Source organism: Emys orbicularis, chromosome 2 (assembly GCF_028017835.1).
Source record: "Emys orbicularis isolate rEmyOrb1 chromosome 2, rEmyOrb1.hap1, whole genome shotgun sequence".
Taxonomy (NCBI): Eukaryota; Metazoa; Chordata; order Testudines; family Emydidae; genus Emys; species Emys orbicularis.
This window is the reverse complement of record NC_088684.1, coordinates 162,776,602-162,801,227: the sequence shown is the minus strand read 5'-3', so window position 1 is coordinate 162,801,227 and position 24,626 is coordinate 162,776,602. Positions and strand designations below refer to the sequence as shown.

Genomic DNA, 24,626 nt, shown 5'->3' with positions numbered 1-24,626 from the left:
ACACAGAGGCTGGTGTTCAGTACATACTTTGCGGTCTGTGGATGAAAATAGCTATGTATTGTTTCTGACTTTTAGAGAAAGTAAAACATTAACAGTTTGAGTTCCAGCTGAGCACAAAAAGATATGAACATAAGAAGATGTGGCACTTTCTTGACAATTTGACACAAATGTTTAACACAAGGCATGGAGCTGATGTTTTCATACAGATTTTTGGCTAGGATAATGACTCTTAAATATTTTATTTACTTAAGTGTTCCATCTGTATTGGTGGTGTTTAGCTAATTGTCAAGAGCATCTAGAGTTGGGATAGGCTTTGTGTCTGCTCTTATAAATAGAAATAACATGTTTTTCACTTCAGAAAATCTCCCACAGCTATGTTAATTCAGGAGAAAGCAGGTGATAGGGTTATGGAACAAGAGGCAGAATTTATTCTGCTCTTCTGTAGCTCCTGAAACCAGTATTGCTTCTAATTAGGTAGAACTTGCGTCCACTTGATCAAGTATACCTTTCAGCTTTTGTCACTTTAAAGCAGTGAGGTTTTTTTTTAAATTTGTTTTTTTAGTTCCTCTAAAGTCCTGAGAACAATAATTTACTAGGGTCAGGGCTAATATCCCAAATGACACATCCTTGGTTAGACCTCAGACCTTCCTGTCTTCTGTTTACTTAGCATAAAACTTCTACAACTATTCTCAGCTTCCAATGCCAAGTTGAGAGGCAGCTGTCTGGGAGCATCAGCTTATGTCCTCAGATGACCCCTATGTGTTGCTGTTTTAGCAGTACAAATATCTTCACATCCAGTGTGCTCAGGCATGCGTCCTCAGCAGTTGTGTGTTTGTATATACTTGTTAATTCCAGAACCTTTCATTCTGTTGTTTTTGTGTGGTAGAGATTTTTATCAATTTTTTACGGTGGCAGGGTGTTCAGGAAGCAGAAGCAGAATTCTGTTCTGCTCTTCTGGAGCTCACAGACTCTTTATTTCTCCAATTAAGTTCAAAATATGTCTTGTGTATTTTTCAGTTTATTTCATTTTAAATCGGTCTGGTTTTATTTTGCTCTGTGGCATGATCCTTGACCATAATGCTATATTTTCAATTATTTTTTATTCTTAATTTATTTTGATATTAAATGTGTGAGAAACTTTAAGCAAAATGATGATAAGTTTCTTGTTTTGGCCAGCAGACATATGTAGGGTGTGTCGGTCTGAAGGAACACCTGAGAAACCCCTCTATCATCCGTGCGTGTGTACTGGCAGTATTAAATTTATTCATCAAGAATGGTAAGTTTTAATTTTTTAAACAGAACACAAATGTTTTCTAAAAGGGATACTTGTTAGGTCTTCAGAATAACTACTTTGTAAACAGAAAAGTTAGTTTGTGGAAAAATTATATTTAAATGTAAACTTTTGGATGGTTCTTACAGGTTAGCTCGCATTGTCCGCTTTCTGTCTCTATAGCGTAAAGAGCATGTGAAAACCAAAGTATGTGCACCTACATGTAGTAACAGTCATTCCTGCTTACGAATACAGTAGTATTTGACTGGTAGTCTTTTTTATAAACTGTGCGCATCAGGAAGATAGCTGACTAAACTTACTAAATTATTAGTATATCTTTCTGCACCTTTGTAGATATGAATTAGAGTGTAAAGGTCTAATGCCCAAGGGTAAATATTATATTTAAACTTTTAAAAATCCTATATTAATGCAATATTATGATTGCACAGTTAATCATGAAAATGCCAAAGTTAAAGCTGCCCCCCAGTGTGAATGGATTATGATAGTGGTTAATTACACAATCACTTACTATTTCAACCTTAGATATGCAGGTGTACTTTGTACAAACAATCCTCAGAGAGGAGAGAGGGAGGGAGAAAAAAAATTACAGGTCCACATTAATAGAGGTGCACGTGCCCTGTGTGTGTTAGCCTTTTGGATAGTAGTGTCTATAAGATTTGAGTTAATGCACACCCAAGGAGGGCACATCATCAGTAGTACAAACAATCTCTTTGAAGAGTCACAGTTACCAGTGGTAGCCCACCCTCCTTTTCCATTCTTGCATACCAATTTCATTTTCATAGTGGTCCAATCTATCTGTATTGATTTAACAGGCTTAATATATTTGATAAATTAATAAATCCAATTATTGGCTTTTCAACTGTAATTTTTTTAGACTTGAACTTTTCATAAGTGGCAGGAAATCAATTGCTTGGATGTCTTAAATTTTTAAGTGTAGACACATTTTAGCTCCATGTTCGTGTTTCTCTTTATTGCAGCTTAGTTCAGTGGCTGAAACACAGCAGAAAAGAATACTGTGAATTATGTAAGCACAGATTTGCTTTCACACCAAGTAAGTATAATAACACCTTTTCTAGCTTTTTCAACACCTTTGTTTCCTTATTTTCTTATTTGTGATATTTATAGTAATGATGGGTTTTTTTTTAATTTCTAAGTGTATCTGTATTGATAGTTTTGGCCTATGTCTCTTATTCTTGTTTGACCCGCAGCTCTTTTGAGTAGATCACAATATAGGCTTTTAAAAGTTTTTTCTTTGTAGCAGATAATACTGATTTTTTTCATCCACCTGGTTTCCAAGAAAGAATATTCAGTATCTTTTTGTTGATGCCCTCAATTCCAGTTCATGGACTGTGAGCTGAGTTTAAATAAATTAATGCATACAGTTCATTTTCAGTTACAGTGTATTAAGCAGGAGTAAAGTTCTGAGGAATCTGGAAGTTTTAGACTGCTAAAATGAGGTGAATCAAACCTGTAATCTATAGTTGACAAACTTTTTTCAATTGCTTTTGAAGTATCTATCTGTAAGAACATTACTTAGTATCTTACTAACTTCCTCCTAGCAACACAGTTGACACTAGCAATGTGAGTTGATTAATGTACCCTAATGTTCTCCATCCATTCTACCGCTACCTCAGTCAAAGTTGAGTAGCTACCACAAATAATTGTTTATCGTGTTAACTTCAATTTTCATTAGTTGAATCTAAGCAGTTCAGTTAATTTTTAAAAACCTTAGACTCAAGAGCTGACCTTATCTCTATGCAGTTTCTGATGGGATGCATGTTCTGTTCTACTGGGTAACAAGAAAACTAACATTGGGCAAGGTGTCAGATAAGTAAGGCCCCGGACCTATGTGGCATATTAGGCCTCAATCATTCCACATTGCCCCCTCATTGCCTGTCCAATCAGTACAATATTCCTTGTATTATTTATTTTGATTCAGTTTACAGTAGAACCTCAGAGTTACGAACACCAGAGTTACAAACTGACCAGCCAGTCACACACCTCATTTGGAACCAGAAGTACACAATCAGGCAGCAGCAGAGACCAAAAAAAAAGAGTAAATTACAGTACAGTACTGTTAACTGTAAACTACTAAAAAAAAAAACAACCTTCTGTGTACTAAAGTTTCAAAGCTGTATTAAGTCAATGTTCAGTGTTAAACTTTTGAAAGAACTGTAACAGGGATCGGCAGCATTTGGCAAACGGCCCATCAAGGAAATCCGCTGGTGGGCTGGGACGGTTTGTTTACCTGCAGCGTCCGCAGGTTCGGCCCATCGCAGCTCCCACTGGCTGTGGTTCGCCATTCCAGGCCAATGGGGGCTGCGGCAAGCGGCCCGGGCCACGGGATGTGCTTGCTGCCACTTCCCGCAGCCCCCATTGGCCGGGAACGGCGAACCGCAGCCAGTGGGAGCTGCGATCTGCCGAACCTGCAGACACTGCAGGTAAATCAGCCCGCCGGCGGATTTCCCTGACAGGCTGCGTGCCAAAGGTTGCCGATCCCTGAACTATAACATTTTGTTCAGTTACAAATACTTCAGAGTTGCAAACAATCTCCATTCCTGAGGTGCTGCTCCCAAATTCTAAGTTTTAAATGTGCTGCATAAAGAGACTTTTTTTTTTTTTTTTTTAAACTAATGAGTCCCTGCATCCTAGGAACTGTCTGGGATGGGGAGGGAAGCTGGCGGTTTGAATAGTTGGGTGTTTTTTGTTATCCAGGAGGCAGTTTGGCTCTTGCTGCTGGAGGACATCTCTCTCTTTTTTTTTTTTTTTTTTTTTCCCCCCCCTCACCCTCTGGATTCAGTTGCCTCTATCCCCAAGTAACTAGGGGAGGAGTGTTTTATTCTCTGTTCCAGGAGCCCTTTATACCAACTAGCTGTCACCTTGTAACCCACCCCAAAATCTGTCATAGCAACCATAATAACATAAAAGCATATTAGACTGATGCTTCTACTAACATGATCAGAAAATAAATAGCTAATGTTGACAGTTTGGGGTTAACACCAAACAGATGAGTGGAGCATTTAGCATCTTTCAGAGTTACTGTTTCAGACTGTCAAGTATCAGAGGGGTAGCCGTGTTAGTCTGAATCTGTAAAAAGCAACAGAGGGTCCTGTGGCACCTTTAAGACTAACAGAAGTATTGGAGCATAAGCTTTCGTGGGTGAATGCCCACTTACGTCTGATGAAGTGGGCATTCACCCACGAAAGCTTATGCTCCAATACTTCTGTTAGTCTTAAAGGTGCCACAGGACCCTCTGCTGCTTGTTTCAGACTGGTTGGTAGACTCTGACATATGTTACTGCATTGGTTATACCTGCTTCTTGGTTATACTTCTAGCTTGCAAGGGTTTCCTCTTAAACCTTAAAAAATGAGGTGGATAAAAATTATTTTTAAAAAATCAGTGTTTATTTAAATAGGTTTTTTTTAAATAAATTTATTTGACATTAGGACAACCTATGCTAAGGCCTTAACTTATTATAATTTATTAAAATAATTTAAGTTAAATACAAAAAAAAATTAAAGTACATGTTTGCTGTCAAGTTTTAAGGAAAGTCAGACTACTGAGCTGGTGGAAGTCACTGACCCAAGCAATTTATTGAAATGGGACCAGCTTATGATAGCAGTAGACTCTTCTGTATGTGCAGAGAGAATATTTTCTTCATTTCATTTTCTTCAGCTAGTTCAGTTCAATACCTAGTTGAGAAAACAATTGGGAGTTAAAAAAGTAGGGATGCTTGTTTTGCAATCTCTGAATAAAAACTGGGTGTAAGAAGATGAGATGTGCTAGTGCTAAAAACCTGTAGAACATGGTGACCAGAAACAATCAGTTAAATTCATTAACTACAGATATTTCCTTTATTTAATAAATCAGTTATTTTTAAATGCAAAAAAAGTTTTGATAAACTTTGACTAACTTTTTTCTTATGTATCCAGCATTTTTAATGTAGTTTTATTTAATAAAAAAAATTAAAATGCTGTTTTTGTGTATTTTAATTGAATTTGAATGTCCATCCAAACAGACCTTGACACAAATCACAACTAAATCATTACTCATCTGGTAAATAAGAAATGCATCATTCATCATTTTCTAGTATAATAAAAATTAGGAATCTGAATAAAGAAGTTAAACTTTATAGTTGCGCAAATAAATGTGATTATAAATATAGTGTATCCTCTGGTTACACTAAATTTGGTGCTGCTTTTTGCTAAAGGCTATATTTAGTTGCAACAGAAAATCCACCTTGATTCTGGGGCACAACTGTGTGGCATTCTAAGAGAAATCCATAATTTTGCAGCAATCAAAAGGCCAACTAATTGAATTTTACATGGGGCTCTGTTAATAACTGTTACTTAAAATGTATCTGCAAAACAATGGAAGTATGAGCAATACAGCACTTACATCTAAAGAAGGCAGGGGGCATTTAAACACAGTTATGAAAGGTGAAGAGAAAGTTTGAATGCTTGTGCACATATGTATTCCAGTTAGGGTGTGTGTGCATCCAGTGCATTTGAGTCAGAGATGATTGATCAGCAGTACCCACTGGGGTGATTCCTGTGCCCTGAGTGTCCTTGTGCTTCCAGGTGAGCGCATAAAGGGTGGGGCCACCCTGACCCTTCTCAGTTTCTTCTTACCATCTGCAGCTCACTGTCATTCAGTACTTATTAGCACTCTTGTATATAGTTAGCTTAGTTTACATAGTAGTTAGTGACAGGCTTTTTTTTAAATCGTGTTTCCTTTTCTCTCTGAGTTTTTGAGATAAGTCTCTTCTCTATTTCCTTGGGTGGTACTCCTGTACTACTACTACTACTGCTGCTGCTGAAGTTGTCAGTCAGAAAATCCCCAGGTTTTAAATAACATCTGTTCTCTCAGGCTGTCATGCTGCTAAATGATGGATGTACAATGGTTCCTGTTTTGTTTAGAACGCCGCATTCCAGAGAGGTTAATCTATGTAGCTCCTTCTCCATAAGAGCAAAGAAATCAAGAGAGAACTGGCTGAGAATGTATCTCATGGAAGAATCCATGCTCCTGGCCTCCGGTACCAAGTGTCCCTGACCATCTTTCAATAAGGAGTGTTCTGGCAGCCACTCTATATTTGGTAGACACTCTGGTGCTGAATACCTCATCCTCTGAAAGAGGGTGAAAGCACTAGGAGTCGACCAGAATGGAGACACCAGTCACAGTCTCCAGGGCCATCACTTAAACCCCGTAAGGGTATATCTACACAGCCCACGGGAGCAAGCCTTCCAGCCCAGGTCAACAGACTTGGTCTAGTGGAGCTCAGCTAGCACTTGAAAAATAGCTGTGTAGACAGTGATTTGAAGTTGCAGCTCATGTTGAAGTTTGGGCTCTGAAGCCTAGAGTGGAGGCTTTTACCTCAGTGGGGGGAAAAGGGTAGCTTGAATTCTGGTACACCCTTTCAGCCTATTCATGTCAGGCCTTGACCACAGCCTCCATACTACCCACATGTAAAAAAGCTGATCAACATTATCAAGTTCCAACACTGGGTTTCAAACAATTCTTACTCTATGCAAGGATCGTTTGTAGTGGTGGCTGTAAATGAGAGGTCCAGGCCAGGACAACAGAAGTCTAACCCTAGGGACAAGGAACCTAAAAAGCTTGACTAGCAAGGCAGAAAAAGCTACTCCACAGTGAGCTTACAGACGAGAATCACAAATTACCAAGCGGATCTCTCCAAATATATGTTTATTAATTGGGACTCCCTTACAGTATTTACGGACAAAATGCCCAGTGATCTCAGCTGGAGTTCAGGCTGTCATAACCAAGGGCCAGCTCATAGCCGGAACATCACTTCTGCTGGTCTTGACATGACAGACACAGCCTCACAATCTGTGACAATGGCCATAGTGAGGAGAAGGTCCTCATAGCTTCATGCTTCCGGTTTCCCTAAGGAAGTACAAACAATTGAGGGCCTTCCCTTTGAAAGGTGCAATCGCTTTAGGGACAAAACAGATAAGGCCTAGAGATCAATTCGAATTCACATGCTCCCAATAGGAGGCATTACAGGCCCAGCCTTATCAACCAGTCTCTCTTCCACCTAGACAATGTGATCCAGCTAGGCAAAGACATAAATTTCCTAGGCTTCTGCCACACTTGACCTCTCATCAGTATTTGCAAACCTCAAAGCAGCAGGTTTAACTGCTTACTCAGGAGCAGAATTCACGTTGTACCAGATCTTCCCAACCTGTCCCTCCCTTTGGGAATTAGTTGTACCACTTTCACGGGGTCTGGAATGCCATAACCTCAGATTATTGGGTTCTAGACATTGTGGAATTTGGGATTAACCGTTCCCTTTCAGTCCCCCGTTCACCTTCCCACTCCCTGTTCAGGGACCCTTCTCATGAGATTGTACAATCTCTTCTCGATCTTGGAGTTATAGAGCAGATTTTTCCAAAGCATAGGAGAAGTGTTTCTTATTCCTATTATTTTCTCATCCCTAAAAAGAAAAATTCTAAGGCCTGTCCTAGACCTAAGAGACCTGAACACCTTTATCAAAACAATGGTGTTCAGGCAGTATTCCTTCTCTCGATTTGAACGACTGGTGTGCTGCTCTTGATCTACAGGATGCCTGTTTTCATGTGTCTATCCACCCCAGCCACAGGATATATCCTAGGTTTTCGGTGTGGGGATCGCCACTATCCATATACAGTACTTCTGTTCAGCCTCTCATCAACCCCTAGAAGCTTTTATAAAGCTTATGGCAGTGGCTTACCTAAGGGTATCCAGGTATTCCCGTATCTGGACAATTGACAAATCTGTTGTCACTACAGGCAAAAAGTCACAGATGGCATCCATCAGATCCAGGCAGTACTTGGTTGAGTCTGGAAAATAAACATGCATAAATTGACAATGTGTCTGTTTTAGAGAATTGAGTTTATTGAGGCCATTCTTGGCTCAACATGTGCAATCACATATCTATCTCTGGGAATGTTCCAGTCCATTTTAACCCTATGCACCAGTCTATGGTCTCTCTCGAGAACAACAGCAAGTTTCTGTCTCAAGCTGCTGGGACACATGATATCCTGCACACATGACTGAGCTTGCCAGAGTTCTTTGCATGCACTAGCTGAATTTGCACCACCAATGGACAGCCCTGTTTGAGAATCGCCTAACTTGGAATATTTATGTATACAACCGCTTGAATAAACGATTACTTACCTCTACAATAACTGGTTCTTCAAGATGTACCATGTACATATGTATTCCATGACCCACCCTCCATCCCTGCTACTCTGAGTCTGATATCAACTAAGATTCTGGTATGAAGGAAATAGAGAAAACGGGGGAGGGGAGGGTGTCCCTGTCCTTTATGCCCTTCATTGAAGGCACTGAGAGCACATAAAATTCATGAACTCCCCTGATGGGTACTGCTGACCAAAAGTGTCTGGCTTGAGTGCACTGGACAAACACACCTGAAATGGAATATAATTGTGCACCACACATCTCAAAGAACCACAGTTTCTATGTATTAACAATTTAGTTCCCTTAAACGTAGAGTAAAAAGGGGGAGCGATCCCAAATCAATTGCAAAACATACATCTAGACCTAAAAATATGTACATAAGTATGTGTTAAGGGGAATGGAAATACTTTTTACCTGTCAGGGCTTAAGTTTCAGTCCTTGGGGGGGTCTCTCTTCTGTAACATCTGGTGACCGCAGTTAACACCTAAACTGTGCAGGAAACTGTGTTCTTTACACTCCTTTTGGTGTGAATGAAATTATTAATTGTAAGTGGGATAGGAACAGAACCCTCAGGTCTTGGCAGGAAAGTGCAGGAGTTGATTTCAGCAATTGTATATTAAAGTAATTGGCCAAAACTTGAAAATCAGGTCACTTTATTAGATGTTTGAAAACAAATTCAGAAGCCTAGTGTAATTCTAGACATCCATTTTTAAAAATTTGCTCTTAGTTGTGGTTAGTCAGTCTACGTGTTGACTGAACATTAACTGTAAAAATAATTTGGAATCCATTTTTTCATTATTTCTGTAAAAAGCATTTCAGTTCACTTTTAACTATTCTTTCTTCTCTGGGTTTCTAAAGAGCAACTGTTCCACAGTCCCCCACTTGCCTCCATGTGATACCCTAGCATGCACTCTAACATCAGACCAAACAATCATTAGTACTGGAGCTTGCCTACTGAGATAGATAAGTTTATTTCCCACTATTGTATAATTTTTAAAATCTTTCAGTATTCCTACCTGACATCCTGTAGGATGCGAAATAAGAGCATTAAAAACTAGGGCTGTCGAGTGTTAATTAAAAAAAAAAAATCATGATTAAGTGTATGTTTAAAACAACTAATTGCAATTAATTGCTCTCTTAAACAGTAATAGAATACCATTTATTTAAATATTTGTGGATATTTTCTACATTTTCAAATATATTTCAATTAAAACACAGAATACAAAGTGTACAGTGCTCACTTTATATTTATTTTTAAATATTTATTTGCACTGTAAAATACCAAAAGAAATAGTATTTCAATTCACCTAATACAAGTCCTGTAGTGCAATCTCTTTATCATGTAAGCTCAACTTTCATTTGTAGGATTATGTACAAGAAAAACTGCGCTCAAAAATCAAACAATGTAAAACTTCAGAGCCTACAAGTCTACTCAGTCCTACTTCTTGGTCAGTCAGTCACTCAGACAAACAAGTTTGTTTACATTTATGGGAGATAGTGCTGCCCGCTTCTTGTTTACAATGTCACCGGAAAGTGAGAACAGGCGTTCCCATGGCACTGTTGTAGCCGGTGTTGCAACATATTTATGTGCCAGATAGGCTAAACATTCGTATGCCCCTTCATGCTTCGACCACCATTCCAGAGGACATGCTTCCATGCTGATGACGGGTTCTGCTTGATAACAATCCAAAGCAGACGCATGTTCATTTTCATCATCTAAGTCAGATGGCACCAAGAGAAGGTTGATTTTCTTTTTTGGTGGTTTGGGTTCTGTAGTTTCCGTATCAGAGTGTTGCTCTTTTAAGACTTCTGAAAGCATGCTTCACACCTCGTCCCTCTCAGATTTTGGATGGCACTTCAGATTCTTAAACCTTGGGTCGAGTGCTGTAGCTATCTTTAGAAATCTCACATTGGTACCTTCTTTGTATTTTGTCAGATCTGCAGTGAGAGCATTCTTAAAATGAACAACGTGCTGGGTTATCATCCAAGACTGTTATAACGTGAAATATATGGCAGAATGCAGGTAAAACAAAGCAGGAGAAACCAGAGTTCAGTCACAAATTTAACGCATTATTTTTTTAACGAGCATCATCAGCATGGAAGCATGTCCTCTGGAATGGTGGCTGAAGCATGAAGGGGCATACAAATGTTTAGCATATCTGGCATGTAAATACCTTGCAATGCCGGCTACAAAAGTGCCATGTGAACGCTTGTTCTCACTTTCAGGTGACATTGTAAGTAAGAAGCAGGCAGCATTATCTCCCGTAAATGTAAACAAACTTGTTTGAGCAATTGGCTGAACAAGAAGTAGGACTGAGTGGAGTTGTAGGCTCTAAAGTTTTACATTGTTTTGTTTTTGAGTGCCGTTATGTAACAAAAAAACTAAATTTGTAAGTTGCACTTTCAGGATAAAGAGATTTGCTCTACAGTAGTTGAATGAGGTGAATTGAAAAATACTATTTCTTTTGTTTATCATTTTTACAGTGCAAATATTTGTAATAAAAATAATATAAAGTGAGCACTGTGCCCTTTGTATTCTGTTGTAATAGAAATCAATATATTTGAAAATGTAGAAAAACATCCAAAAATATTTAATACATTTCAGTTGGTATTCTATTATTGTTTGACAGTGTAATTAAAACTGCAATTAATCGTGATTAATTTTTTTAATCATGATTAATTTTTTTTAGTTAATTGTGTGAGTTAACTGTGATTAATTGACAGCCCTATTAAAAACATAAGTATGAAAAAATGCACGATACCAAGGATGGAGGGTGGTAGAAATAGGCTTGTCTGGTCTTTGGATGGACACAGTTTTATATAAAACAAAATAAGTTGCTCACCTTCCCATCCAACACAGTCTGCAATGCTGATGAATGGTGGGTGTGGCATTGCCAGCTGAATGAATACTGGGCTGTTAAATGGAAGGAAGCCAGTAGTGGGGTATCAGCTCTTCAATCCCCAAAAGACTAACTTGTAAGTTAAATAACATGTTCTGAAATGTGTTCTTGCCTTGTGTGAATTAAAAAAATCAAGATGTCTTTGTACCTTAACCTGAGTAGTGCTCATATTGTTGTAATCCTTGTCCTTTCTCACTCATTCCCTTCCTGCTGTTTATCACCGTTCATTCGTATGTTCACTGTCCTGGTTTATTGAAGTGACAGTTAAAAATGTGAATGGATTGGCTCATTTACCTAGTTATTCTGAAGCAGTCAGAACAAATTCAATGACCATTGAAACAGAACATTGCACTATATTATTTTATTCCACCATTGTCATATTATTTTACAAAAAGAACCATGATGAGAGAGCTCTGTTTACTTGCATTGAAAGAAGATTCTGATTGTTTCTGCAGCAGTTGTCATAAGGTGGGATAGGATCCTGGATCTGCTATTAAACAGCATTTTTTAGCAATTTACTAAGAATCAAGTAATAAACAGTTACATGATTTAGGGCACTTACAGACTCTTCTGAACTACTTTTTGCAAATTGGGACACTTAGCATGGTATATATACTCGTTTTTAAAAAAAGCTTTTCAGACATGTATACTTGCAAGTTAGGTCAGGTCTGCTGTATTTTAAACTTGTAAAAGTTAAATCTGAAACTATTCAATTTTGGTAATAATGTGCAATTATTTCCTAGTTTTTTATCGAGATGTATCAGAACAGCAGGTGATCATGTACTCTGTATATGGTCTTGTACTGACCATATCATTGTAGTATCTGGGAACTTTCCAGTTAACTGGCATGATTAATGCTGTCATATATGGTTTATTCTTTGTCTCATCTTCTCCCCAGGGGAAAAATTGTGTGCTCAGTGCATAATTTGCATTGGATCATAATTGTTTCACTACTTAAGTAGAGAGGGGGATGAGGCAAAGTCTAAGCCAGGGATTGGCAACCTTTGGCACGCGGCTCGCCAGGGTAAGCACCCTGGTAAGCCGGGCCGGTTTGTTTACCTGCCACGTCCGCAGGTCCGGCCGATCGCGGCTCCCACTGGCTGCGGTTCACTGCTCCAGGCCAATGGGGGCGACGGGAAGCAGCGGCCAGCACATCCCTCGGCCTGCGCTGCTTCCCGCAGCCCCCATTGGCCTGGGACAGCGAACCATGGCCAGTGGGAGCCGCGATCGGCCGAACCTGCGGACGCGGCATGTAAACAAACCGGCCCGGCCCGCCAAGGTGCTTACCCTGGTGAGCCGCGTGCCAAAGGTTGCCAATCCCTGGTTTAAGCGTTTACTCTGGATTATATCCTGATAAATTTGGTATGAGTTGTGACGTTCAAATTTATCTTGTAATTTAGCCAAGTACCCAGGATATTGTCCATATTGTTACCTTTTATTGTATTGCTTTGTAACAGTGTTTGTCATATAAACCAATTGCATTTTGTAAGTTGCATTAAGTATCTTTTTGGTGAAAATTGGGATAATTAGAGTATATCTTCTAAAATAGTTAACTTCAATATATAAATTCGGGATAACCTGGCTTGAAATCATTATGGTGAGCTGAAATGTAACTCACGCCACAACATCCTGCTTAATGTCTACAATTTTCTTATCCAGTGATTGATTTGGCTAATAGCTGTAAATTCTGTACGTAGTGACATCTCAGATAATGATTGTTTCAGTGCTGTCTTTCAGTATTCTATTTATTTAGCGTGTGCATAGTCATCTGGTCAAGCAATGGCATCTTCAGTGGCGTGGTGCAGTTCTTCTAGGCCACCGCTGAACCTAGTCAGCAGGCATTCATTGACAATGTGCGTCATTGTCTGTGTTGCGCCACAGCTGCACAAAGGGCTGTCACGAAGGCCCCAGCAATACTGTTTGGCTGCACAGAGACCTTGCCTGGTCCAGAACCTGTTCAACAGAGACCATTGGCGACAGGGCAGGTCAAAACCGGGCGGGCAAATTGTGGGGTTTGCGACAAGGGACTGGTTGGGGATTACAACAGATATCCATTCCTCTCGCCAGAGTGTTTCCGCCCTAACATCCTGGGTGTGGCGGATGAGACCATAATGGGCAGTGTGATTGCAAATGTGCAGCTGGTGGTTTAAAAAGGTCATTGCGGCAGGCTTGAGTTGGTGCATAGTTTCTCCAGTAACTTGCCAGTGGCAGCCTCTCGTCTGATATGAAGAGGAGCAGTATTGCTCAGAACTGGAAGCCATGGGAATGGAGTCGGATGCAGGGTGTCGGAGATGATGCGCATGGCGGCATGCAACTGTGTATCCACCAGTTTGGTGTGTGACTATCGACTCCAAACTGGTGCACAGTACTCCGCCACTGTCTTTCAGTGGTTTGCCAAGTCACTTTGCATGTCTTTTTTTAAAGTTGTAACTGTAGACCTGAATTGCATGGCAATAGTGTCATGAAGTGAGCTTATTAGGGGAAAGAGGAAATGTTAAAACTGGCTTAACCTGTAGTGGTCCAGTTGATAACTTCTGATTTAGATTTGGTTGTCATTGGCATGCTGTGTCCATATTGCCAAGAGGTAATAGCTTTGTTGAATTCATGTCAGTTTCTTGCATTTTTGATGGTTTGGTGGAGACGTTGTAGCAACAATGAAAAAGGAGTGAATACTGGACGATTGATACAAAATCCTTACATCCTTTGAGCCTAACTTTGAACATGAAAGCTGCTAGACTATTTTTACACTTGACTGCAAACCACTCCTTACCTCAGAAGTGATAACTAATTTACTGTGCAAACCATCCAGATAATGCAGGAAAATAGAACTTCAGTGACTAATTGCATTTTTGTCTGGAGGGGGATGGATGTTGGGGACTCTCTCCTAGCCCACCACTTTTTCAAATTGGCAAAGAGGATTAATTTTTTTTAAGAGGACCTTTTTTTTTTTTACTTTTGGCCACCAGTACATCTAGAATTAGTTTTATTTAAGGAAGAAAGATGAGCTAAACCATAAGGGTTTTTTGGGCTATCTTCCCTCCCTCCCCGCCCCCCGTTAGTCCCATCGCTATAAGCCGTTTTCATCATTTCTTCTCTGCCTCCCCCTTTCCTTCACCCAGCCTTTGTGGTACTGTATTTCATTTACCTGTAAGGCTAACATTTTGTTGGGCCTTTTACCCTTCCTCTTTGTTTGTCTGTCTTGATCTTTCTTTCAGTCTCTTTTCCATTTTTCTGGGAGTAGGGGTAAGGTTTCTGAAGACAAGTTAGTCTTCCTCTGTCTTATTCTGCCTAGTATCATGGCAACTCTCTCTCTAATTTAGAATCAGAAAGGAATTTTATTTAGTCCTATCACTTGGTTCCTTGTTGGCTAATAAGTAAAGATTACTGTTAAGAAGTGGTGTTAAAATGCCGTGTTGGACAACTCTTTCCAACTTTGAATTTCCAGTTGTGCTATACATCATTATTTATTATTGTATTACTGTTGTGCCTAGGAGCCCTAGTCATGGACCAGGACCCTGTGTACTAGGCACTGTACAAAAACAGAACACAAAGACAGTTCCTGCCCCGATGAGTTCATAATCGAACCGTAGAAAAGTGAACAAATAGATACAGACTGATGGGGGAGTACAAGTAAGCAATGGGACAATGTTGGTCAGCATGAGAAGCAGTGATCTCTGCACACAAGCAGCGTAACCATTGTCAAGTTTTTTGTAGGCATCATTGCAAAGGAGAATTTTGAGGAGGGTAATGAGATAGCTTTGTGGATGTTTATGGGGAGCATCTTCCAGTGTGTGGGGCAGCATGGGAGAAACCATGAAGATGCTTTTTTGAAAATTTAGCAAGTGGGCAGTGGAGGCTGGCATCCTGGGATAATTGAGGTGAACATCAACAACTCAATAATGCATGAGAGCAGGGAGATAGGCTGTGGATTGACTGTGAAGGGCCTTGAAAGTGAACAAAAACCGCTTATGTTTGATACAATAGAGAAGGGAGAGCCATTGAAGAGATTTGAAAGAGAAGGGTGACATGGTAAAAGTGACAGGCCAGAAAAATGATCTTAGCAGCATTCTGAGTGGATATGATCAGGAGGTAGTTGCTTTGCAGATTGTAACAAATCTTAATATTTGCAATAAATAGATTTCTGACATTTTTGCTTTCCAAATATGTAATTGGCTAAAGGAGGCATTTATTTCCTTGACAAGATATCTTCAGTTTTGGATATTGTGCATTGTAAGGTCAGTAACTTATCTTAAATACAGTATTTATATGTTAATGAGCAGGGATCCTCAAAATCCGTTTGCCACAAAAAAATGCAAAATTTGCGTTTTTACAGAGAATCTTTAGTTATTACTTTTTGTGAAAAAATAAGACAAATACAGTAGAACTCCATTTATCCGAGCCTCCATTATCTCTGTATTAACCGAAGCGGGGCTGACAGCCCGAGCCCCGGGTGGCTGGGCACGGGCGTCAGCTGAATTGCAATTCTTTTAATTTTATTATAATGATTGATGGCACTGGTAGGCTTCCAACTTGCTTAAAAATTGTAAATATATCAGTAAAACATCATGTTCAACTGATACTATATTAAAACTGACTGCATACTTACTATACATTTGTATTATAATCTTATTTGGTATCATCATGGTAGTTACTTTCTTGGTAAATCCTGCATTAATAATAATTAAGGCTAAGACTTTGTCACAGTTATTTTTAGTAAAAGTCAGGGACAGGTCACGGGCTTCCGTGAATTTTTGTTTATTGCGTGTGACCTGTCCCTGACTTTTACTAAAATAACCGTGACAAAGTCTTAGCCTTAATTATTATTAGTGCAGGATTTACCAAGAAAGTAACTACCATGATGATATCAAATAAGATTATAATACAAATGTATAATAAGCATGCAGTCAGTTTTAATATGCAGCATTCATAAAACTGTAAAGCAAATGGACAGCATGTTAAATATTTTGAGTGCTCTCCTTTTGAAATGCTGCCCTGTATTCTCATGCTTCTTTTTATTTCTCTAGGTTAAAAAAAAACACAGTTATTACAAATGGTAACCCTTTTCTCCCCCAAACACAAACACTCAGCTAACATGTCAGACATAGACCATTTGTGAAATTAATTTTAAAGTTATTCCTTATATTCAGAATCATGCCAAAATTAGCCTACAGACCTGTTCAAATGCATTAGTTACTTCTGTATACTGATGCTTCCATTCCACCTTCCTAATTCACCAGTTGATAATCCTCTCAGAGGCCATTGGAAGCAAGAGAGGCAGATTTGACATGAGGAGATATTGGGAGGAAGAGAGAGTGTCTCAGAAAGACATGGGCTCTGGGGTGCCATGGGATGATGGGGGGAAATTAACAGGGATGTGTTCTCATTACCTGAGCCCACCCAAATCCACCACTTACAACACATCCCTACACCTACTTCTGTCTAGGCTTGCCATGGGTAAGGATCTGTGGCTGGGGTAGAGGCAACCCAGTGTAACCTTTATGCCAGGCACTTTCTATTGAGGGGCTACCCAAAACACTATTTTTTTATATGGCTGGGAGCCATCAAGTGCTGATGATGTCTTTGTGCAGACTCTCCGGGCTGCCCTCTGCGTGGTCCTGGTCTCCTCCCCACATATTGTATCATCCCCTCCTGGATTTCTTGACTTGTTATGCCTCAGCACCTTGAGGAGCCAGGGGGAATGGTAAGAAGGATGGGGAGTGGGACTTGAACAGAGAGCACAAGGAGTTTGAGGGCGGCAAATCAGGCTATGCGCTAGGTTTTTTAGAAGTAGCTATCAAATTTGATTGAGACATTAACTTTGATAGCTATTCCCATCCCTACCAAAGTTGTTGAAGACTTCTTAAAAACCTGGAAATTTTCTCCAAATAAAGTTTGTTAAAATTAGCTAAGTGTCCTGAAGTCGTCATACCACCAAAACAGCAATTGAAAGGCCACCTTCTTCATGTTTCTTCAGCTCACTCAAATTAATTACCCAAGACACACATGCCTACTCCCACCACTTCCACACAAAACACACAATCTCTAATTGCAATTGCATGGAATGATTTGAAATTGATGTTTTCTAATTGTTACAACACATCAGCACATCATTTCTAACCAATCCATATGATCAGAATTAAAGGCTGCATTTTATGTGGAGGTCAGAAGAGGAGGAGGTATGTGTTGTAAATGGTGGATTTAGGTAATGAGAAGATAAAACAACAGCTGTAGATTGTGTGGGCAGAATGGATTGATTTAAATAAAAGTAATTTAAATCAAGTGGAAAGCCTTGATTTAAATGATTTTAATCAACTTCTCCATTTGTACTTCAGATAATTTTCTGAAGAAAGGTGCATTCTCATTGGTTTATATAACCATTAAAATGTTGATTTACAACTAAACAGAGCCTTTACAGTAGATTTGATAGTGTACAGCAAAAAGATGTGTATATATATACATTTATTTAAGAAGTTATATAGCTCATTATTTTCAGTTTCTTATTGTATATTTTAGTATGTTAGAAAAGGGTGAATGATATATTCCTTATTTGCCACTATTGTGCCATATTTATGAAGCTTGACCTCAAAAGTTAGATGTTCCCCCCCCTGATTTTTCTTTATATAGAAAAACAGCTTTTAACTCAAAGTTTTTGATAGAGGCTTATTGATTCAGTAAATTTATTTTTTATTTAAATGTTTTAAGAGATTATTATAAAAAATGTACCCCTTAACATATTTTTGTATTAAATTCAGATTTCATTTTAAACAGGTTTATTTTTAAAAAGAAATGTATTGTAATTTAAATAACAAAATAAAAAAACTCCCAACTTGTCTCTAAAATAAAAAAAATTCTGATTTAAATTTAAAATAACCGATTTGTATCCACCCTGTGTACACTTGAGCAAACTAAACTGGTTGTTAATAGTTTGGAGGAATATTCTGTAAAATGTACTATAATAGTTACAGACAAGCCCCAAAATTAGGCACTTGTGAAAGGGGTATGTGTTGGGGAGATTTACCATTAGAGAATGGCTTCACTCTGCAGAAGGGTGCCATGATAGGTATAAGGTCAGTAGAGATGACTGACCCTGTGGGGTACAAAATAGACATTTAAAAAAAAAAAACTTTATAAAATGGTGCAGTAGCTTTAGTCACTTACCTGATCTTCATAAATCAGTTTGTGATGTCATCTATATAGTTGAATTATGTGTGGAATGTCCCTCTTAACTCTGCTATCTTGGACATTATGCATATAAATCTAAAATGGATGGATTTTTCTTAAACCTATTTGTAGATTCTTTTAAATGTACAATAATCTTTGGTTTATTCTTTCCTGGTTTTAGAACTAAGCAATGACACATCCCATTTTGATATCAACTGTTTCTTACATGTTTAGGTGATGCAAAGCATGCTGAATGGGAAAACCTTCTCCCCCCCCCCTCGACCCATTTAACCTTCTGTTTATTTAATAACATGGTTTTAAAACTAGCGTGGATATTTTAAGTATTGTTAAAGTAAGATGTATATTGGGTATTCTCTGTAAAATATTTAGCCTTTGGAGGAAGTTCTGATAATTAACTTGCCTATCTTCCTATGTATACTCTCAAGTTGTCTTTTAAATTGGTAAACACTGGCTTGTAAATCGTTATTTCAAAAGTCACACAAGTTGAAAATAAACTGTAAAATTGCATTTTAAACTCCTGATTCTTAAATTAAAAACCTGTCCTAATTCACATATGGGCAAGGAGAAGGTAAACAGTTGCCTCTTTGGTAAAGCAGTTTTAAATTTTATTACAAGCAATATGCTGCAGTTTTTAGAATAAAACAAGCAAATGGGGAATATCAGTTTAAAGGCCAGACTTGTGGAAGCCAGCCTCTGCACTCATAATTAATGTGCCTTGTGTGTCCAAATACCTGATTTGTGGGTGTGATCAGGTACTTAGACATTGGAATAATCTTTCTTGGGTCTGCAAATTATTGTGGGAGCAAAAGAGAAGTCCACAAAAGATAGGGCTCAGAATTTTGACCAAAATATTTGCATCCCAAGGCAGTTGTACTTTCTAGAGTTAAGTCTTGTAGATGCTCATATTATACAGAAAATGGAATATTCAGTGTCTTGCTTAATTTTTGAAATACATTTATTGTTAATAAAATAAAAGTTTTATTTCCTTATTGCTGTTGATAGGTTGTGTTTTGTGGCCCTGAGTGTCCGAGAAGTTTAATGTAGGGAGTATATGATTGCACTGTATAATGAAACCTGGACTTCAATGTGTTCACTTTTATAAATGTTCATATATAATAAAATGTTTAGTTGGATTAGATGTTTTTTAAAAATAACTCTTCCTCTGTCTAATAAACTATTGAGCAGTTGCATGTAAGAACATACCAAAAAATCATATTAGTAAGTCAGAGCCTGACTTTTGGCTAGCTGTGAGGGATGCAGGAGCCAGATGAAGTGGTTAGAACTTAAAAATTATATAGTATGGAAAAGTTATTGAAAAATTAGACCAAAGTTTTTGAAACTTCCCAGACAGCTGAATGACATAACCAGTGAATTCATTTTAAAAGAAGGAAAAAATATTGGATTGGAATAGCTATGGTGTAAACCTTTGGAGTTTTGTTGTGAGAACTGTTTTGAGTTAGTCTCTTATGGTTTTAGATCAATATTTTTTAGTGACTGCTTTTCTCCTTGTGCTTTTATCCAACAGCTGATATCATCTGGAAACAGTTCCTAGATGTGTACATTTTAGATGTTGGGTATTCTCTCTGGAGGGCCCTTGAATTTGGAATTTTCTTCTCCCTTTCTTCGCAGGGCCTGAGTTTGTTGCTTTTCTGCATGATCTGTTGCTTAATTAGCTTTTCTCTCAGGGGGCTAAGTTGAGTAGGGAAGTCTCTTGTGATAAAGGAGGGGAGTTCTATATATTTGGGTGATACTGTGTTATAGAATTTTAAACTTTTGGTTAGTTTTTTCTCTCCTTTCAAGGCCTATGGTGTTGGGCTTGTTCTGAGGTAACCTGGATTTACTGGTAGAGATGACGGTGTTAATGCCCCAAAACAAAAACTTCTCAAACTCTGAATTGTCTGTAAAATAGTTGTTCTATAAAGTTAAATACATGAATTAAGGAGAACTTGTGGTTTAAAGGTTTCATTGTCACTTGCATGGGATGGCCTGTAGTGGATGTATAAAGTGTGAAGAGAGAGTAAATGTTCACTTATTTTTGGCTTTGTGGCTATTTGTTTGTTGTTGCTGTACATTTTTCTTAAATATAATTTAAAAATTATGCTATTGACTACAGGGCTATATTATGCTTTTATTGCAAGCACATATAAAAACTGTTTTATAAAAGTGTTTTTCTTTTCCTCTCCTTAGTTTATTCCCCAGATATGCCTTCACGGCTTCCAGTCCAAGACATTTTTGCTGGACTGGTTACAAGTATTGGCACAGCAATACGATACTGGTTTCACTATACGCTTGTGGCCTTTGCATGGTTGGGAGTTGTACCTCTTACAGCATGTAAGTATTAAGTTTTTGCATTGAAATACTTTCATAATGATGTTCTTATAACAAGCTTGCAAATAGCCATCAGCTTTAATACTTCTCATGTGGTATCAACTTTGTGACTTGACCACGCATTTTATTTCAGATGTTTATATTTTGCTGTATTTTAATTACTTGATCTATGAAACTATCCGATTCATAAACCAATAGCATAGTGCAAACAACAGCCAATAGGTAGGAAAACAGAGACCATGTTAAGGGAATGTTAATAAAGCATGAGAATACAGGACAGCATTTCAAAAGGAGAGCACTAAAAATATTTAACATACTGTCAACAGCCCTAGTCTCAACCCAAAGGTCCCTCCCAAAACAAACCTGAAACTACATTTTTTATAATATAAATAAAACAAATGTTTAACAAAACACCCCTGGAATTAAGATAGGTGCATGCAGGGCCGGTGCAAAGATACTTTGTGCCCTAGGCAAAATGTCCACCTTGGGCCCCCCCCCCCCCCCCCATAACATCAATTCATTGAGGGGCAACGAGCCTTTATAGACCCCAGGGGCCAGCCGTGCCTAGGGGCTGCTCCCCAGACCAGGTTCTCCCCTCCACGCCCCCTGAACTCCCCTGGAGGGTGCACAGCCCCCCCGCAAGCCCTCCCCTCCCCTCCCCACCCCGGCGGCCCCCGCCCCGAGTCCACTCACTGGCTTTGCCGGGCTTGGGCCGCTGCAGCAGCTCGGCAGGGAGGAGCTGCCTTCTGGGGGCTCCTGCAGCAGATGCATGTGGGCAGAGGCCCCCGTGCGCCTCCCCAGCTTCTCCCTCACCACGCTTGGGCTCTGCGGCTCCCGGCAGTGTGAGCTGCCGCCGCCCGCTGCCCCTCCTGGAGCAGGCTCAGGGCTCCGCGTCCCGGCAGCAGCTCACATGCCCGGGAGCCACAGAGCCCAAGCATGGCGAGAGGGGAGGTGGGGGGCGCACGGGGGCCTCTGCCCGCATGCATCTGCTACAGCCTGCAGGAGCCCCCCGGGGGGGCGCCAGGCTGCAGCCTGGGCAGGAGGGGTGGGGGGCAGAGCTGCTCCCCGCTAGCGGCGCCGCCGCCTTTGCAGGGCTCCTGCCCCCCTGCTCTGCTCCAGCTCTTCCATGGCTGGGGCTCACCGCCCCCGCAAGCCAACGCTCTGGCTCTCCGGTGCCTCCGGAAGGCGGCTTCTTCCTGCCGAGCCAGGGCACCGCTTTTTGGCGTCCCAGGGCCGTCCTTAGGATTTATGGGGCCCTATGCAGTATTATTAAACTGGCGCCCCTATGCCTGATGGCAGCCTGAGCTTGCAGCCCGGCGGGGGCGGAGGGACAAGGCAGAAAGAACAACAAGACGCCCGGCCCGCCTCATGGTGGCAGAGAGTCACAGTTCCCCGCAGAGACCCCTGTACCCTCTCCCTCACACAGAATGGACATGCAGAAGGTACCTAATTAAAAGCACTAAACTTGGGAATAAAAAATGTCAGTCACAGGTTTTTTGATATGCCCTGAAGTTTGTCAGACATTTATTTGCAAAAACTTTGTAGTAAGGGTGAGTCAGCTGTCTTGCTGAATACAACATTAAACATCATGGAATACATGATGCAGCTCTTCTCTGTTCTACATTTTCTAATCAGTATTTCTAAGCTGATTTTATATTTTAAATGTACTCTTAAGCCTTCATAAAGTAATCATTCCAGATTACTACATATTTAACTCACTGAAACAGACATTATTTTAAATTAATCAGTCACAGAGGTTTAGTGTGTTCATAACAATGTTCATTGCTTTTAGAAAAAGGGAACACTAATTTACTGTGTGTGATCTCCATAACAATACACGTTTATGAAATTTCACCAACTTTAAAAAATACGTTTCCAAAGATTTTAGACATAACAAAGGATTTTATATCTTACTAAGGTACTGATTCTGCTTAAAACTAGTTCATCAGATAGTTAGAAGTAAAGAAAGGGAAACTCTGTGTCCAGCTATCTGGAAGCAAAGGGCTGTTGTTTCCTTCAATGGGGGGGCAGGGGGATGAAGAGGGGGTGAAGGGAGAAATAGATGGACAGGAAGACTTTGGAAGTAAGTTTTTTTACTATAGTAATTAAAATGTGTATTTTAGATAAGGGTGGTCTTTTGAAGAATTTATTTAAAAAACCATATGTCTGAAGATCCAAGCATTTAAGGCTAAAGATGATTGTGCATCTAAAAATCTATGCAAGGATTTTTTAGAGATGTGATTTTATAATCTTCACCAACTCACTAATGAAATATTTTTAAAGCAAATTTTAAACTAAGGTCCTGTAGGCTGACCTGTTCTGAGTAAAAGGCGAAAGATTTTCAGATCGTATAAATCTTTCGCCTTTTACTCGGAACATGTCAGTCTACAGGACCTTAGTTTACAGTCATGCACAACTGTTTTTGTCAGTACTTTCAGAAACTGACAGTAGATACCTGGGGCTTGGCAAATGCCTGTTAAATGTCTTCATTACCCCTTGAATGGTTCTTTAACAGTTTCAGTGTTGTGCTAATAGGTCTAGCAGGCTGGAGACTTTTTCTCTTTTGATTACTAGATCCCCTTCCCAGGAAAACTCAGAGCCTGCAGGAAGGGTCAGAATAGGGATAGGAAAACCAGTAGTGTGGACACTAAGACCCAGTGGTGCCCCAAATTTTCAGGTGCCCTACCCAGCTACCTATGCCTGAGGACGGCCCTGGGAGCCCCCAACCACTTGCCGCCCTAGGCGACTGCCTAGTTCGCCTAGTGGTTGCACTGGCCCTGGGTGCATGCTGTCTGTCACCCTGATAGTATATTTTATCCCTTTCTCCTACCCTTCTAGATTGTCTGCTCTTTAAGGCCAGGACCTTGTTTTGCTCTCTATTTGGAAGTGCGTAACATTCTAGGTGTTACTGCAATGTATAGAAGTTATTAGGGCCCTACCAATTTCGTGGCCATGAAAAATAAGTCACGGACCATGAAATCTGGTCTCCCCCCATGAAATCTGGTCTTTTGTGTGCTTTTACTCTATACTCTACAGATTTCACTGAGCCAGACCAGTGTTTCTCAAATTGGGCGTCCTGACCCAAAAGGGAGTTTCAGGGGGGGTCACAAGGTTATTTTAGGGGCATCGCGGTATTGCCACCCTTACTTCTTCACTGCTTTCAGAGCTGGGCGGCCGGAGAGCGGCAGCTGTTGGCGGGGTGCCTAGCTCTGAAGGCAGTGACCCAGCAGCAGCAGTGCCGAAGTAAGGGTGGCAATACCATGCCATGCCACCCCTTAGGCCTGGTCCACACTAACCCCCCACTTCGGACTAAGGTACGCAAATTCAGCTACGTTAATAACGTAGCTGAATTCGAAGTACCTTAGTCCGAACTTACCGCGGGTCCAGACGCTGCAGGCAGGCTCCCCCGTCGATGCCGCGTACTCCTCTCGCTGAGCTGGAGTACCGGCGTCGACGGCAAGCACTTCCGGGATCGATCCGGGATCGATTTATCGCGTCTAGACAAGACGCGATAAATCGATCCCAGAAGATCGATCGCTTACATCCGGACCAGGAAGTAAGTATAGACGTACCCTTACATCGGTGCTGCTGCCTTCAGAGCTAGGCAGCCAGAGAGAGACAGCTGCTGACTGAGGGCCCAGCTCTGCAGGCAGCGGCAATGAAGTAAGGTGGCAATACCATACCATACCATCCTTATTCTGCTCTGGGATCCTGGCCAGCAGCCA

The 24,626-nt window shown here is 40.1% G+C and overlaps 1 protein-coding gene across 2 annotated transcripts in view; it reads left to right on the top strand.

Annotated features, from left to right (window-relative positions):
* Positions 1-24,626, top strand: part of MARCHF6 (membrane associated ring-CH-type finger 6) — a 122,244-nt gene that overhangs the window by 12,374 nt on the left and 85,244 nt on the right. Inside the window, exons 2-4 of one of the 2 annotated variants that reach the window (XM_065398618.1) lie at positions 1,180-1,276; positions 2,269-2,342; positions 20,761-20,904. In XM_065398618.1, coding sequence (XP_065254690.1) covers positions 1,180-1,276; positions 2,269-2,342; positions 20,761-20,904 — 315 coding nt within the window. Of the gene's footprint in view, positions 1-1,148; positions 1,277-2,268; positions 2,343-20,760; positions 20,905-24,626 lie in introns of those variants that run through there. The other variant, XM_065398617.1, reaches the window with a different exon arrangement.